The sequence below is a fragment of the Polyodon spathula genome, chromosome 8 (assembly GCF_017654505.1).
Source record: "Polyodon spathula isolate WHYD16114869_AA chromosome 8, ASM1765450v1, whole genome shotgun sequence".
In the NCBI taxonomy this organism is placed as follows: domain Eukaryota; kingdom Metazoa; phylum Chordata; class Actinopteri; order Acipenseriformes; family Polyodontidae; genus Polyodon; species Polyodon spathula.
The window spans coordinates 43,975,207-43,992,537 of NC_054541.1; the positions used below are offsets into that span (position 1 = coordinate 43,975,207).

The following is a 17,331-nucleotide window of genomic DNA, read 5'->3' on the forward strand; positions in this document are numbered from 1 at the left end:
ATGCACTTATCAGAAGCGACCTATTTAAATGACTTGTTCGTATTCTGTAAACAGTTGTGAGCTGCTTCCTCTTATTTTGTAACTGGAAGCTGGTATCACAGAGGATAGGGTGGGGAGTCCACTCAGCTGTACATAAATCCGCTGTTCAATTATTAGAGCAGATTTAAAACAAGCATGTTTAAAAATGCCCTTAACAATTTTCAAACTTAACTCTGTACTGAAAAAGACAGTGTGCTTCAGTTAGGTGTAGGAGCTTTCAAAACTGTAATATCCTAGAATTTGAAAGAAAAAGAATCTTATCTTTCATTAGCGCAACAGCTTTCCCACAAGCGTCATTTTGTGATCATTACGTGCTAGAAAAATGATGAGGTGACATTTAGGTGCCCTGAGCAAAAGGCAAAAGTCAAGGTCAGTTATCTACAGGTAATGACTGCTGCAGAGGATATTAATGTTTTTAGTGTGTTGTATTTTTTGTAAGAGGACTTTCCTCAGTGGCAGAAACTTACAAACCAGCAGTTCTGCTCTTGGTGGTCTCTGCTGTATAAGCCAATAATATCATAATAAGGTCACTGTGAAATAAATAAAGGAATTAACTGGCTTTCAGGTGCCCTGGCCCTCGCACAAGACCCAGTGGTTAAGTCTTGATACACTCATTAAACTGTGTGGTACATTAAGTGGTACATAGCTGCTAATCAATCATTCTCAAGTTAACCTTCCAGCAGTGCAGCAGTTTCTGGCAAATGCCTGTTGCATGTGCTAGTGGTGCACAGCCCCCCTCCCCCTGTGGAGACTGGTAATGTATAGTGATGAATCTAACTTGGTTGAATGCTATGTCAACGCTTGATTAATCACCAGCAGCCCAACATGTAGTTTATGCTCATTTATGGGGCTTTGATTATTGTATATCTGAAACATGGACGTGAGTGCAGCTGGGGAGGATGGCGTTCTTGACTCAACATCTTTATTTTATTTTTATTGAGGGAAAAATACGAGGCATAATACAAAGATATTCCTTCATTGTTGATGACAGTTTTCAAAAAGCGAGCGGAACCAATTCAGGGTTTCCTTCATTCCCATGTGTTTATGGAGCATAAAGTAACATACCAGAAAGAGTCTCTTCTGTAGTTTTCTCTTTATTATTGCTGGCAGTGTGTTACCAGTTTGCACAGTAGACCAAACAGCACACTGCTTTATTTGTCTAGTGAGTTGCAGTTTAAGTACATGCAAAAATATTAACTTGTTTATCTGAGGAAGTAACTAGGAGAGAGCGAAAAGAGCCTTACAAACAAGACTCAAGAGCATAAAAATACATTTAAGATGGTAATATACAAAAACAATTAATGCAGCTATACATTATATATGCTTTCTACAAACTGCATATAAAGGCTAACACTATGCAATAAAAAATATACTGGGATCATCCAATGATATATATTATGCCATAGTAGTAGGCTTTTTTTTCTTTTTTTTTCCCCTTGCTGTCTTTCTTGGCTTCAGCACAGCAGATGAAGGGTGTCAGGAGGCCTAGTGAGGCCTGTCCTTTTATCTAGACCAGGAATGCAGAAAATGTGGGAACAATTGCAAACAGGAGCCCAGGCTTTCACAGGCCTGAGGTGCTGCAGAGTGTTAGCCACTTCTGTCAGGGGGGGTAATGGAGAATTCCTATCTGGGTAACTGTTCACACCAGCAAATTACAAGCTGATGCATAATTTCGGATGCATAAGACAGGTTCTAATAGCGTGGGATGTATGTTTGAGTCCAGTCTCCACACTTCCCTTGGCCTCCCATATAAATCATAATCCCCAACAATGAAACGTTCTCGTCTCCAGACACTGTGCTTGGGAGCTTGGCACGATCTGCAGCCACTGTCTGCCAATAGCTATTCACAGGGATAGATTAAAATGTAAGGTTAGGTTAGAAAGGTGAACAGGATCCACATTCAGCACAGTGGGCCCAGACTGTTTTGCGATAGCACCAACAGTCCTGTATAACAATGTAGTGCTACAGATAAACTGCAACATCCTGGTACCTTTGTTGTAGTTCACATGGTCTTAATGCAGTTAGACCGTTGGAATGAGTTTGAACTGCAGCACTTTAAGTGATAATGTACCAGGAATCAGCAGCAGGTCTGTATATTTCAAATGAAAGAGTAAAATGCATGCAAAGAACCACGCAATATTTAAATTAAGAAAACATGACCAGTAATACTATTACTAGTGCTAATAAGAGGAATTAAAATGTTAGGAGAGTTCACAGATGTGTATGTCCACAAAACCAAAAACAAAAAAAAACTGCTGTAGCAGGTCAGTCCCTAAAACAATCATTATATCGTTTGGATAAGACGTAAAACTGAGGTCATATTGTAAGTGACTCTGCAGAAGCAGTTGTGATGCATACTTCACCTTCAAGTCTCTGTAAATCGCTTTGGATAAAAGTGTCTGTAAATGACTAAGTATTATAAAAGTAACTTAACTGGGATAATGTGATTTTATATATTCATTCTCATGCTAATGTGTCATGCAGCAGGGCTGGCCTAGCGGGACCCAGCAGATCCTGCTCCCCCCAGCCTGGCAGCAGTTGACGGGAGTGTCAGCCCACTCCTCGGTGCAGCACGCGGCCGTCATCCCTGATACCATGGCAGGGGCACAACAGCTGGCCGACTGGAGGTAGGACATGCCCCGGGGCTTGCATGTGTCTGCGGAGAAAGAATGGAGCCTGCTTCGCAGCAGTGCAGTTGTATGCAAATACTTTACATTACTGCGTTGTGATACTGTAGTATTTTATTTGTAAGGGGCATTTCATGCCGCTGGATATTGATGTCTTAATCAGTGATTCAGTGTTTGATTACAGTTTATGAGTACAGCACAAGCTTTACTGTTACTGGTTGGTCTTGTTTTTATTTTGTTGCTGTTGCTGCAACCTGCAGGCCAATCTCATTGTTTAATGGTGTGGTGCTACCCAAGGCCCAATTCAATTTATTTAGTCCATTTCGCTGTCTGGAAAGATATTAAGTGTTTTTTTTTTTTATGAATTACTGTAAATGGAAACAAAAATTGTTTGTTATGACAGTAAAGATGCCTGTTGCCATTGATACCAAGTAGAAAGTATAATTTGACCTGCTTCATTACTGATTCCCTTCCCCTCCAATCATAAATAAGTTACTGTATAACCTGGTTTATGGCCTATAAGAATGCAGTACTGTACTTTAGAACCTGTTGCTGGGTGAAAGATCCCCTTTGTCTGTTTGTAAGTGTTCAGTGAAAAAATTAAAAGAAAATGTCAATATGTTTAAAAAAGTAGCATTGTAATAAATTCCCTCCAAATGGGCACAATTCATACAACTTTAAGGACTGTTTTAGGAATGTTTTGTTAGGGAGGATTTTTGAAAGCTTGTTTTGATTAACTAAATCAAGTTTGCAGTTTATGAAACCCTTTTCAATTATTTTAGAGATGATGTATTAGATTATTCTATTGTTTTCCACCTTGTTTAACCTAAGAGAATGTTACTGTTCAAAATGCAGTCCTAAAAAACATTTCTTTATTTATTTTAAATGTCTGTTATGTCAAAGATGGGTGCGGCGAATGATATTTGATACCAGTTAACAATCCAGCAGTGATGCAGTTCAAATGCAATTTAAAAAAGACAAAATCTTAGTACTAGCTGTATCCAATTTCTGTATCATCCAAAATTCCACACTCCTTTCCTGTTGTCTTTTAGGAATTCTCATGCCCATAACAGCCATTATAACCCCATCATGCAGCAGCCTGCCTTGTTAGCTGGCCATGTGACACTCCCATCCGCCCAGCCTTTGAATGTGGGTGTCGCCCATGTGATGCGGCAACAGCCAACAGCCTCTTCCAAAAAGAACAAACAGCATCAGATGTCGTCAAGGTTAGAGCTAACCAGCAACCTGCAATATTCTTGTCCCTTGATAGGAACTGATGCCTCTCTCTCACAGTTTCCCTAAGTATAGAAGTTCTTCTGGAATCTTGCATGCACTTTCATTATGCTGTGTTTCCATCTGCCACTGGAACCAGCCCCAGTTTGATATTGGATACCGGTTTTGTGAATGCTTGCCAGCTATAATGACATCAAACGCAACCTTTTTGATTGAAAAGCGTCAAAAATGCAAACAGGACTAGTTGACACCCTGTAGTTTCAGATACACAATCAGCTGTTCGGATGCATGAATGCAGGCCTACTGTTGTTCCTAATTCATTTTCAATGACCAAACATTAAATGGCAATACGTATTTTTATTAGCAGTACATATTGTATACCATTCGTCCAAAGTAAAAATGTCTTCATCATAGACACTGATACGCATTCAGTGTATCATTCTTAATTTGGTATTACCTTTTCTAGAAGACTTGTCAAAGCAACAGGTCAGTTTCCTCTGCTATCTTCATTTCACCAACCTCCTCAAACCGAACCAGCGATGCTTGCCCTTTTGACCAAGAGCATTGATGTTTCCACCCTAGCGTTCAGACATCTAATCACAATAAACATGTCTTGCCTGCTGTTTGCAAACAAGGCCACGCCAGTCATTGTCCAAGCTCATGAAAGAAATTATTTTCACTACACGTTTGCTGCATACGCCAAATAAAAAGCAGTCAAGGTTTTGAAGGAACGGGTGCGCTCTATTTGTATTCACTATGTTCCCCGTTTCCATCAGGAACGTGTCGGCCTACGAAGTGTCGTCCACACAGGCAGCGAGCTCCCCGCAACGCTCGAAGCGTGTGAAAGAGAACACGCCCCCTCGGTGTGCCCTGGTACAGAACAGCTCCTCAACCTGCAGCTGGGGAGAGACGGCATCCAGCACCACCAGGGAGCAGCACCAGAGACAGACCATCGTCATCCCGGACACCCCCAGCCCCGCTGTCAGCGTCATTACCATCAGCAGCGACACAGATGAAGAGGAGGAGGAGCAGAAGCACGCCCCCAGCAGGTCAGAGAGGGGACTGCATACTTACAAAATGGATTCTCGTGATGGTTTACCCCTCTGGTACCTCATTACAGAGGCTCCATCAGTCTCAAAGAGCAGTGGCCTGGTTTCACTTTATAAATACATTTTAGTTTACAGTGCTTTATTTTTACAACGTGAAACCAGAATATCCCTCACAATAACTATTTAAGATAAGGCTATGTGTGAAAGTAGTATCTGCCTCTGGGGGCAAGATAACTGTATAAATACTTGTATTTATTTATGTATGTTTTATTTTTTTTTATTTTTAAAAACAAAAAGGTCTTATTAACATGTTGTAGTTTATCAGCATGAATTTAGAAGTAAGTACATTTTTCTAAAACCCTTGTTGGAGTGTCAAAAATCATGTTTTAAACCCATTTTATGAACTGGTCTGTTTCTTTCAGAAAATATTTCTTTTTATAAAGGTTATTATTGGACAGCCTAAAAGTACTGCATACAATCCTATAAGGTCATTGTCATGATAAGTCAAGTTATAGCACAGTAACTGCATAATACAATTAAGATTTACAGCAGCACACTTTAAGGATGCAGGATCTGTGAGTAATGGGGAACGTGGCTTTCAAAGCAATGCAGTGCAGTCTTATTAACTGTTGTTCCCTGTGGTCTCTATTTACAGCACAAAACAGAGGAAGAATGTCATTAGTTGTGTCACAGTTCACGATTCCCCAGACTCGGATTCCTCCAGTAATAACAGCCCCTATGCTGTAGAGCACCGCCTGGGCCTTACCAATGAAAACGGCTATGACTCAAAGGGAGTGTCGGATAACCACGACAATGACAATCCACGCACCATAATCATACCGCCACTCAAAACACAGGCCAGTGAAGTGTTGGCAGAGTGCGACAGGCTGCTGGTACCAGGTAATTGCTTTTTTGGTACTGTAACTTTGAATAAAATTAGACACAATCTGTAGCGTTCTCTTGTTGACTTGTTTTAAAGCAAAGTGGTAGACTAGATCAGAGGTACATAAACACATTGTGTATATGTTGATTGAATGTGGTTAACTTTATCCCTTTGAGAATTATACAAACTATTATGGTTAATATACAGCAGGGTTACGTTTGTAACTAAACATGTAATGTTGTGCTTCCCTCTAGTGGTCATTTATGCATTTTTTTTTATTTTTTTCTTCGGACAGAATTGTTGGTTATTTTGAAATTATTTGTATTGTATAACATTTCTTAATCCATATATTCTACAGTTGTTGTTTAATTTGTTAGCTCATAATTAGTGAGAGACTTTTGATTGTTCGGGGATAATCAGCTTATTACAAATTGACTTCACTCTAAACCCGTTATAAAAATGTAACGTGGTATGTCACGGTAAAAGAATCATGAAATAATGTACAGGAAAGTGTAGAAAGAACACAGCACAGCACAACATGCTCAATTACTGCTTGGAAAAGCCTGGCATAAGTATAGGGAAATTGTGGTAAGCTTGTAAAGGGAGTTCATGAGGATTTTTCTAATGTTTTACTCAACAAAAACTGAAAGAATTTTAAAACAGTAAAAAAAGAACATTTGTTTTAAAACTGCATTCCTTGATGCTTTAAGGCCTGTAATGACTGATTTGTTCTTGATTCCCAGCAATAAGCTCTTAAAACTGCAGAGCTATTGCTGCTATTGATAGAAAGGTGCTGTTGGGGGTGTTTGGCGTTACAAGGTCAGCATGCTGTCTGTGCTGGACTGAGACTCTTTCCATATAACGCAGATACTACTTATGTAAATTATAAACACGTCTATGGGCCACAGTGAAAGGTTTGACAATATTTGGACATCGTGATAATGCTATCTCTGAGTGACCAGATAAGCCCCTATGTATAATCTCTGTGGAGCAGTAATCTGCTACTCTGGGTGCAATATGAAAACTATTAATGCACATTTTCTGTTTATGACAGACACAGTCGCTCATCACTCATCAGTATACAAATCCAAAAACTCCAGCACAGCGGTCTCTGCCAGCAGTCACTCATCAGATAGCTCTTCGGGAGCGTCAGCCTGCAGACAGCAGAGATCAGGGGCACACTCCTTCCAGCAGCAGCCTCTTAATCTCAGCCAGGTACGGAAAGACAGGCCTGTCTTAGTCACACGTTTATTGGTAAGGCACCATGAATAAAGCCAGCACAAACACAGCTGTGTGTGTCTATATATATATATAGACACACACACACACACACACAGTAAATGCATAAATGCATAAATGGACTGTCTCACTGTGTAGCCTACTTAAGCTAATCACCTGCCATGGCCGTGAATAGAAAGCTAAAACTCAAATTTGTCCATCAAAATTGGACAAACGGATCTGTCTCTCTCTCTCTCTCTCTCTCTCTCTCTCTCTCTCTCTCTCTCTCTCTCTCTCTCTCTCTCTCTCTCTCTCTCTCTCTCTCTCTCTCTCTCTCTCTCTGTCTCTCGCCATGACCTTGCAGTTGTACAGCTTTCTTTACCACGATATATGGAGATATATGCAGGAACTTGTTTACATGAACATATGGTGGCTGCAGGATCCAGTTATTCTGTTCTTTTATGATTTGATAGCACTCATTTTGTATTTACAGCTGTACACTTTCCACATCAAGATTTACTACCACTTGCTCTTAAGCTGTTGTATGCTATATTTTCTAGGCAACCTAGGAAATGTAAACTTGTTTCAGAAAAGTCGTAGCACTTGATCTACGTCAAAAATAGGTGATGTTTTGTTAACCGTTTGCTACTTCTGCAGTACTGATGTTGCTTTTATATTTTCTGTTCTTTTGACTGTATTCGGATTGATACTGACATTGAAACTAACATTGGAGTGACTTTAATCCTGTTTTAGTAACAGAGCGTCTCGAGAAAAAACTACTCCTGTGTAAATATTTTAACAAATGAAATAATAGTTAGAAGCTGCCAATAACTTTACAGGAAAAAAAAAAATACATTTCTGAAGTTGGGATATTGGGGTCTCTACTCTTGGGCTCTTTGCATTTTTTAACATCCCTCTTCAACAGCACACAAATAATAATTTAGAGATGAAAACTGTTCAGTGTCTGCCAAAATCCAAGCCTCCCTACCTTGCGTTAATAAATACCTTAAATCATGTAAACAGCCTTGTCTTTCTTTGACTCGTCCACAGGCACAGCAGCACTTGGCGGCAGAGAGAAACGGAGGTCACCGCAGGCAGCAGGCTTACATCACCCCCACTATAGCACAGGCACCTTACTCTTTCCCACACCACAGCCCCTCGCACACGGGCGTGCACCATCACCTGGCAGCGGCCGCCCACCTTCCCGGGCAGCCACATCTCTACACTTACACTGCGCCCACCGCCCTGGGCTCCACAGGGACCGTTGCCCACCTTGTGGCGTCGCAGGGCTCGGCCCGTCACACGGTCCAGCACACGACCTACCCTGCAGGCATCGTCCACCAGGTTCCAGTCAGTATGGGTCACCAGCTCCTCCCCTCACCCACCGTTCACCCCAGCCAGTATCAGGCGCAGTTTGCCCACCAGACGTACATAAGTGCATCACCAGCTTCTGCTGTCTACACTGGATACCCACTGAGTCCCACCAAGGTGAACCAGTACCGTTACCTCTGAAAACACTGGAGCAAGAACAACGCTGCTTTAGACAGAAAACACGCAAGGCGTCAGAAAAACGACCTTTTAAACTTGAAGACAAAAAAAATAAAGGAAAGACAAAATCACCCCACAAATAAGAAGTGGGGAGGAATTTTTTTTTAAATTTGCTTTTAAAGAAATATTAAAATAAACAGGCCAGTGCTCATTCAACTAGTAGCAATCCTTGAAGGCAAATCTTTCCATTTTCAATGTCCTATCCTGCACCAAAAGGCCTTTGAGAGAGGTGCCGTTTTATATTTATTTATTTTTCGTTTATTTCAATTTTTTTAATGACCAGTAAATGGAATGGTAATTTTTCACTCTACAAGTGACCTCAAATGAGAAGGTTATGATCACCTCATAGTGTAAAAGACGAAAAATATCCCTGCTGCTCTTCAATGTAAATGGATGGCCTTGAACTGTCTAACAATTTCCAAATGAGAGATGAGGGAACAAGCTCGCCCTCTTCAAATCGACACGTGTGTGTGTGTGTGTGTTTATCTAATTATCTAATTTCTAGATAATTTATAGCTTTTTTTTTTGTTCTGTTAATTTTAAGGAAGTGTATTCTTTTTCTGGTTTTATTCCCTTCAAGGTGGATATTTTAGCTGGGTCCCTTTAAAGTGTAGCAGTATGCTCTCTTTTTAAACCCTTGATACCAATAGATTTTGTTTCTCTTAATGTGATTGCACAGAGCGGTTATGATAACACGGCATGTACAATGTGATCGTCTAGGTGTGTGTGCGCGCTAATGCCCCGTGTGTGGTCTATCCTTAGCACATCTGTGCAACTGTAACTACTCATAGTCTTAGCGTTTAACATTGTTCCCTCGTAGTGCCTTACAGATTTGCAGGTACAGTTTAAAGTTTACTTCACTGGAAATTGGCAGAACCGAGGCTGGTTTGGAGGCTACCTAGATTGCTGATTTTTCTGTTCTTGTTGTTCTTGTGGTTGAGACCCTCTTTTAACTTCCAGGTGTGAGCTAGGCCTGAAATAGTCTCATGTGTTAATGTGTCCAGTCCTGGTCTCCACAAACTGCTAAATAAGCACATTTAGTCTGTTTGATATTGTAAACATTGACTCACTGTTTTTGGTATTAGCTGCAAACCCTTTTGTGAAATCTCAACAGAGTTTGGTACTTACTAGGGTAACTTCGGTTCATAACAAAAATAATGTTTGTACTGCTGGGTTGCAAATGGTACTTTCCTTGCAGCCATTATATACAGTTTTTATATACTGTGTTTTTTGTTTTTTTTTCTCCTGTCACTGTGACACACTGTACCACAACAGCTGTTAGTCTTGCCGTGGTAAAACTATCCAAGGAAAGAGTTTAGATTAAATGAAGTGCCATATAAGCATGCAGTTCTGTGATATATGTGTATGCATTTTTATTGTGAGGTGTAGTTCCCATGAGAAATGCGATGAGTCGAGGGGTATTATACAGCAGTTAAAGAAATGTACCCTGCTATGCAGACCAACGTGCTGATGCTGTAATCCAACCCACCGGATCTGCAATCTATTGAACTACTGAAACAGGACTGATTCTGACATTCAGAGGCTGGGGAAGGGAAGGGCAACACCCCTTTGACAGCCTGTTACAGTACGCTGTATATCCCTTACTGGACATTAACTCATCTTGTTCACTCAAGTATTCAACCGCAGTAAGTGGGGTATGGTTCCTTTGACTGTGGCATAACAGGGAGAATCTTGCTGTATTTATTGGCATGTCATTGTCTGAATTAGCCAGCCAAATCAATGCAACTCAATGAAAGAGTGAATATTTGTATGGGATGTGTGAGATTTGTGAGGCGTTGACGAGAAAGATCAAAGAGGAAATTGGTGGAGTGGGTTACATCCGTTTTGGAATTGAGAGGTTGGGTTCGAGTATGTTGGTGCAAAAAATGAATGGTGTCAAAATGACACATAACTGTTTGAATAAATCTGTTACTGTGACTAATTGAAATGATTCAGGTTTAGTTGGAGGTCCTGCTAAATAGTCAAACAGATTTCAACTGAAGATATTGTGTGGAAAATTCACAAAGCTGTGCTTTAGCCTTCAACTGGAAGAAGCTTTTTGGAATGTTGTTTAAATTGTAAACAACATGTTAAAATGTGTTATACAGGATAGAAATAAAACAGCTTAGAATGGATAGCTAGATGCTAAGTTTGACTTGATAATTAGACTAAGGCGTCTTCTGTTTGCTGCTTAATTTGAAACATGTAGGGTTATTTTGGTGTAATTCTTTAAGCTTTATTTTAGCCAGTGTTTCAGGTTTTGATTTGTAATCTATTTCTTTATATTATATGAATTAGGCACATACAACAGTTTAGTGAAGAAAGTGATTTGTGTTTTGAATCCTTTTTTTATGTTTCTTAGCTATATGTCTGCTAACATTTTGGATAGACCCATATTAGCTGGTTCAGCACAAATGAAATATAAATGCTAAAATAGTTTTCTGGTGAAGGTATGTTAGCATTTAGAGGTTGTTGCAATACTCCTGTACACTGTACTAGCAGTATGAATTGATAAATTTTTTTTTTTTTTTTGTTTTTTTAATTTACACGGGGCTGTTTTAAAACCAAGGCCCCATTTGTGAAGAAAATTAACACTGATTTGAGCTGCTGTAAATTAGGTACAGTGCTTTATCTTAAAATCTATTTTGGGTGCAGCAGAGGCTGGAAGGAATAACTGATTGTATTAAACCCCAACTTGTTTCACGCAACCCTCCCCCTAAAAACAGACATTTCTACAAAGATGGATTCGATAATCAGACCATTTTATTAGTTTTTACACATTTTCACAATAGTCTGCAATCATTTTGAAAGTTGGGGGTTTAATGCAGTGAGAAACTTTAGAATACTGTACACTGACAGTTTGGTTTTCAATGGGGAGTATTGACTTAAGCACATTGTGAATTGAGCTGAATTTCGCAGAAACTAAAAATTTGACTTCACAGAATTGTCTTTAAAACATTCCATTCGGTAGACACTCTCCCTTCCCGGCCTGTCTGCCTCCCTCCCTTCCGCATCATCTGAGCTAACCAACAAACTTCCACAAAGAAAAGAAAGAAAGCGTTAGAACCGCGTGGGTGTTATTTAGTCATTTTTATTTTATTTTATTCACCAAAGAAATACAGTTGTATAATAATGATGATGATTATTGTGTTATTATCATCCCCATTTGTCCATGACTGCCAGGCAATAATATCCATACCTGTTTTTTGTTCCTTTGTTTAAAATGGAAGCCTTCTTGTATGTTTCCATGTGTGAAAAAACTTATTTTAGAAAAAACTGTCCTTGCCAACTTTTCTTTGGAAAGGACTACAAATATATTGAGATATACTAGGTCCTATTCACAGAGCTTTAACTCGGACATTATAGTGTAATATTCTGAATACAATTCAATGTGATGTTTATAACATTGTTCAAGACTGTTGTGGGCTTTGACAACATCAGTAGAATAGTTTCATGTATATCAGTTGTTACTTTATTTATGAAATAAATGTTTTAAAAACTGAGTTAAAGCAAAACCTTTAATGACATTAGATAGGCCACAATATGTACCATGCTAGTTAATAATAATAATAATAATAATAATAATAATATTAAAAAGTTGTAGACGTGATGTTCATTTTACTGTAGGCCTGGAAAGAAATACAAATTCAGTGGTACAGACTGAATGTAACTGAATGTGAAAGACCAATTAAAAACATGTTCTCTGTTGCCATTGGTGACGAATCAGTGCTGCTAGTCTATACTTTCTTTGTAATAAGTAGCCCCTTAATGCATCTGCTTCATAATACCACAGTACAGTCCTGGATACTTTGTGATCTTTAATACATGAAGTCATTTATGTCAGTACATAGATGAACTGCTGATATTTTTTATAAAAAAAAAAAAAAAGACAAACACAAAAATAATGTATACTGTTTTGAAAACAAACCCAAATTCAAGATTGTTGATGTCAAGTGTATGAGCCCCATGTTTTTTTTTTTGTTGGTTTTTTTTTTTTTTTTTTTTTAAACCACACGGAATTTGTGTTATGGTAGTCTACCATTGATAGTAAAAACAATACTCAACACCTCCATTTTGTATTGAACCTGATAAGTTAAGCAAATCAAAAGTTACAAGTATGTGTGATGCTGTGTGAGTAACGGGAAGTTGACAGTGTGCAAAATGTGTCGTGGGTAGTTAACAGTGTTCTTTATCCAAAACGTGTTTTTCTGGTTCTCATGAGAGGGTTTCCAAGATGTATAAGAGTGATGCGTCTGTGTTACTGTTGTTAGAATACAGAAATGCGAGTGGCATATCCAGTAAAGGCGTGAGGAGTGCATGGTGCATAGCCTTGAGGTTGCCAGTTTGAGTCCAGGCTATTCCACTGTCGACCGTGGGTGGGATTCCCAGGGTGCGACGCACAATTGGCCGAGCACCGCCCGGGGGAGGGGGGGGAGTGAAAAGAGGCAGATAGCTGACACCACACATTTCGGAGGACGCGTATGTCCATCTTCGTCCCCCTCGAGTCAGAGTGGGGGTGGCAGCGGTGGCAGTGAGCCGGGTTGAAGTAAACAATAATAATTGGGCTTACCAAATTGGGGAGAAAATAAGAAAAATGCTGTCACCTGTGCTGAATACATACATAGCCCTTCATGTTAGAGGGTTGGCAAGGATAGTATTACAGGTATTAAAAGTTACGCATTCTACTTTGACTTAACCTTTTTAGTTTTTAATTTATATTACTTGTTTTTTTTTTTTATTGCTGGTTCTTTGATGTCATGCAAAGTCCAATTTCTTAACACAACCAAAAAAAATAATAATAATTTGAATCAAAGAATAAAAGCAGTTTTGTACAAATGTTTTCATTTGATTGGGGTCCAAACCCTCCTTTCCCCGAGAATGTCTTAACAAATGAATGTAGAAATGGGAGCAAACACAAAAAGAAAAGATGGTTTGGTTTCCACCTTTATGCTGGCTCAGTGGGGCTTTGTTTTCGAATCAAATTCACTGGGTTTCTACTCCGCCTCTGTAACTATGACATTGTTATAACTTTTTTCAGTTGTATTCATATGTTATACCTCTATAAGCACATTAAATACCCATGTTAAAGTTAATGTGGTTCTAGCTAATTAAATATCTTCATAAACCTCAGCAATCGTATGTACACTTCCATTCGCTATGGGAGGTTTCACAGGCAGTTATGAAAGCAGCATGTTATAGCAAATGTGTATTACCATTTTTAAACTTAAATAAAACCTTTTTTTTGTAGTTTCTAGGTTTTAATAGGAAGTATAACAATAACATACTACCTGAAAGCAGAACACACAAGGTGAGAGCTTTCTTTAACTAAGGCCCCTTCAATTTAATTCATTTTTATCTGGAGTTTTAGAAAAGTATAAATTGGTCATTGATGATGTACTGTAATAATCAAATCAAAAAAAGAAAAAAAAATACATTCTCCATTTCTAATGCACAAAGTTACATTTCCCTAAATGCTTGTTCCCATCTAGAGCTTAATTTAACCAGGGCCTTTGTATGGTACCAGATATCGTGCTTCTTTCAAAACTGCACGTTTGCAGTCTATGTAGCGTATGGAAGTGCATAACAGTTTAGATCGATGGAAATATGTCGTTAGCTTTAATCCCATTAAACTGACACATTGTAAAGTTCAGTATTAGCCCACTTAAGGACCTACCCTAGCCAGGAACACACAAAACAAAAATCACAACAAAGTATTTTCTACAGGCTCTTCTCAACCTAATGTAACTAACCCGGATCGCTTCTGTTCCTTCTGTGTGTGTATGGTTTCTGTATAGAGTGTTATTTCATGCTGGTCTTTGTGAAAATAATGATCGTGTGGCGCAGTATTTCCTTGTGTACTTCTTTCTCTGTGGTTTATTTGTCTTTTAATGCTTCTTGGGAGGGGAGGGAAGAAGTGTATCGTCTCTCTTATTAATCTGAAGATGTAGAAATATATGTATCCTGATCCTTAGTCTGATGTTAAAGGTATGTTATGAGAATGGATATTTTACTGGCTTATAGAATGTTTAAAAATAAATAATTCTTAACCGGTCGAGTACTGGCTACTAAGCGCTTGTGTTACCATTAAGACATTGTGTGCTTCTCTTAATAATCATTTTCGTTGTAGAAAAATGGAGTGAATTTCTATTAGTCTTGAATACTAATGATAGCATTGTAAATTTACAGAAAATTGTAACAGAAAATACATTATAGAAGAATATAGTTATTTTAATTGTTATATTTACTAACTGTAGGGTGAGAGTGGGGCTCCCGTTGTGGTGAACTATGTTATAGCTTGTTATTCACTGTTACTTTTGATCATTTTTTCGGTCTCCCAGGTGAATCGAGTTATTAATCACAATTTGTATGCTCACATATGCATATTGTATATGTGTAGAAATGTAATCACACTTTGTCTTGGATTTACATTAAACTGTTTTAAGTCACTGCACCTGTGTCTTCTTTGTTGTTTGCTGTTTGTTTCGATTGAATGTCTGTGGTGCTGAATGATAAAGACTAACGCTTTGAGATGTCTCTTTATAACCGGTACACACAGGCACTGTATTCAGTACGTCCCTAGGTTAAGCTTCATTGTGGGTTCAGTGTCTTTTCACTGGCACCTTGTTTTTTAACCTCTCCACACGGTACAGATCTTTTTTCACATTTTCATATTGTTCATATTTACGTAGCATTCAATCTGATATGACATACCCCTTAGATTATGTTACCAGGGATGCTCTGTTTTGTTCACAAAAGCTCCCATTTCTAAAATAAACTGACTGTATAAATACAGGCTCTGTTTTGGGGACATGTGCTGAAGGTAGATTTTCTAATGTCCTTTGTTACTCAGGCACACGCACAAGCACAATCACATCAAAACTTCTTTGGCATCACCGTTGGATTTAATTAGCTGTACAGTTTATTGAATATAATTCAATTGTATTTACTTTTTACAACTGCATTCAAGGATATGCTGGCGCTTGGGTTTCATATATAGACTACAGGGTGTATACCTCAAGCCATCAGGCACCAATGATGCCCTAAAATTGCTTTGGCCCTAACCTCTACCCGTCGAAAATTAATTTTTTTAAATTGGATTTAGCTGTTTGAGCCTATTCTTTTTGCTGCCACTAGAGGGAATTGAAACATAAAATAATGACAGGTCTTAATGTGCAAAAGTCAAAGTTCAAGAAAAGTCCTTCACCCATTTGAACTTGAATTGCTTCCCAACTTTCCTTTTTTTTTTTTTTTTTTTTTTTGAGGAGTCCATATTGAAGTCTAATGTTGTGTGGTGTTTACAATACTTTCTGGGACCTGTTGCTTCAATATTGAGGTAGTGTTGTTTTCTCTATCTGCCTGTACCTAGCTTTGAACCTGAATGATTGAACCAAGTGCCAGCACTAAACAGTCTCCGTCAGTCCATTCAAATCATCTGACAATTTCACCTTTCAACCCAGCCCACCCACGCTATATCGACAGGAAGGCCACCCTGCTTACACTATACATTTATCAAGCTTTACTATGGGTTTATATACTATAGCATGCGGTACTGTGTGATTTACCATACTTCACTTTTCTTTTACTGTACATGTACCATGTTTTACCACAGTAAGCGTAGCAAATAAAATAATTATCTTTTTTTCAACCTAATAATCTGTTTCCACTACCAATGTACATCTATATATAGCACACACACATATATACAGTAGTGTACACATTTATTAGCACACGCCCATTGCTTCTGATGTTTTGATTTGTTGTGCATAGTGTTCTCTGCTAATATTGCTGCAGTGCCACACCACAGTGTCTGCTTCTGTGTAGGTCATTTTGAAAGTGATTTGTGTAACTATGCAATCGTGTCCTAATCGTTCCTATCACTGCCCAGATCCATTCATTTTGATAACACCATTACATTCTCATTCATGTGTTATCATGAGTCAGATGTAGCACCTTACTGAGCTTTTTTTCTGGGCTTTCTAAAAAAAGAAGCAAATTACATATCTGAGTAAAAAGGCTTTTCAAAAAAACAAAAGGTACATGGTATGTGTCAACGTGCCAGTAAATATTGCAATTTTTCCTTGCCTAACAGATAGGCCTAATGCAGTACTGTATACGAAAAGTTAAATAAAACAGCTCTTAATTTGTTAATTTAATGAAGGAGAACATCTAATTGTGAGTAAAAAAATAAATAAATCTAAAACATCTGTAAAATATAAATAACAGCTGTTTTGGAGCTTATTACTTTTTATGATGACATTTTGAAAAATATGCCTGTCAGTTTTGGCAGTAGGTTCAGTAAGCTTGTCATATACATGGTTTCCACTAGAGGGCGCACACACTACCATCTTCTGAGAATTGACAGTGTTATAAAAAATAATGGTGTTCCAGTCATTGGTTTACATTTTACACTATCAATTTTATTAAATAAATACATTTCGAAAAAAAAAGGCAATATATAGCTGTGACAGAGTGGTAAGTGAATACAGGTGATTCCAGTGCAGAGCAGACACAAAACAGACAATACCTTTCAGCTGCTAGGGTGTTTATTGATTTTAATTAGCAATGTCCAGAGTCTTATGGTGAACACCTGTAAATAATAATGCTGGAGTGATACAGCGGTGTGTATCACTCGGTATCTGTAAATCCCCAGGTTTGACTTGTAACCAAAAGTCCAGTTTGCACAGCTACACTAAACACAGAATACCAGCACAGTTTTTAAAGACGGTGAAACAGT

General features: G+C 38.5%; 1 protein-coding gene across 4 annotated transcripts in view; it reads left to right on the forward strand.

Annotated features, from left to right (window-relative positions):
• Positions 1-15,046, forward strand: part of LOC121320004 (homeodomain-interacting protein kinase 2-like) — an 81,604-nt gene extending 66,558 nt beyond the window's left edge. For 2 of the 4 annotated variants that reach the window (XM_041258068.1, XM_041258066.1), the window contains exons 10-15: positions 2,524-2,666; positions 3,719-3,892; positions 4,676-4,948; positions 5,604-5,848; positions 6,886-7,085; positions 8,100-15,046. In XM_041258068.1, coding sequence (XP_041114002.1) covers positions 2,524-2,666; positions 3,719-3,892; positions 4,676-4,948; positions 5,604-5,848; positions 6,886-7,085; positions 8,100-8,561 — 1,497 coding nt within the window. In that variant the 3' untranslated portion in view covers positions 8,562-15,046. The remainder of the gene's footprint in view (positions 1-2,523; positions 2,667-3,718; positions 3,893-4,675; positions 4,949-5,603; positions 5,849-6,885; positions 7,086-8,099) is intronic. The other 2 variants (XM_041258067.1, XM_041258069.1) reach the window with 1 other exon arrangement.
• Positions 15,047-17,331: the final 2,285 nt, after the last annotated feature.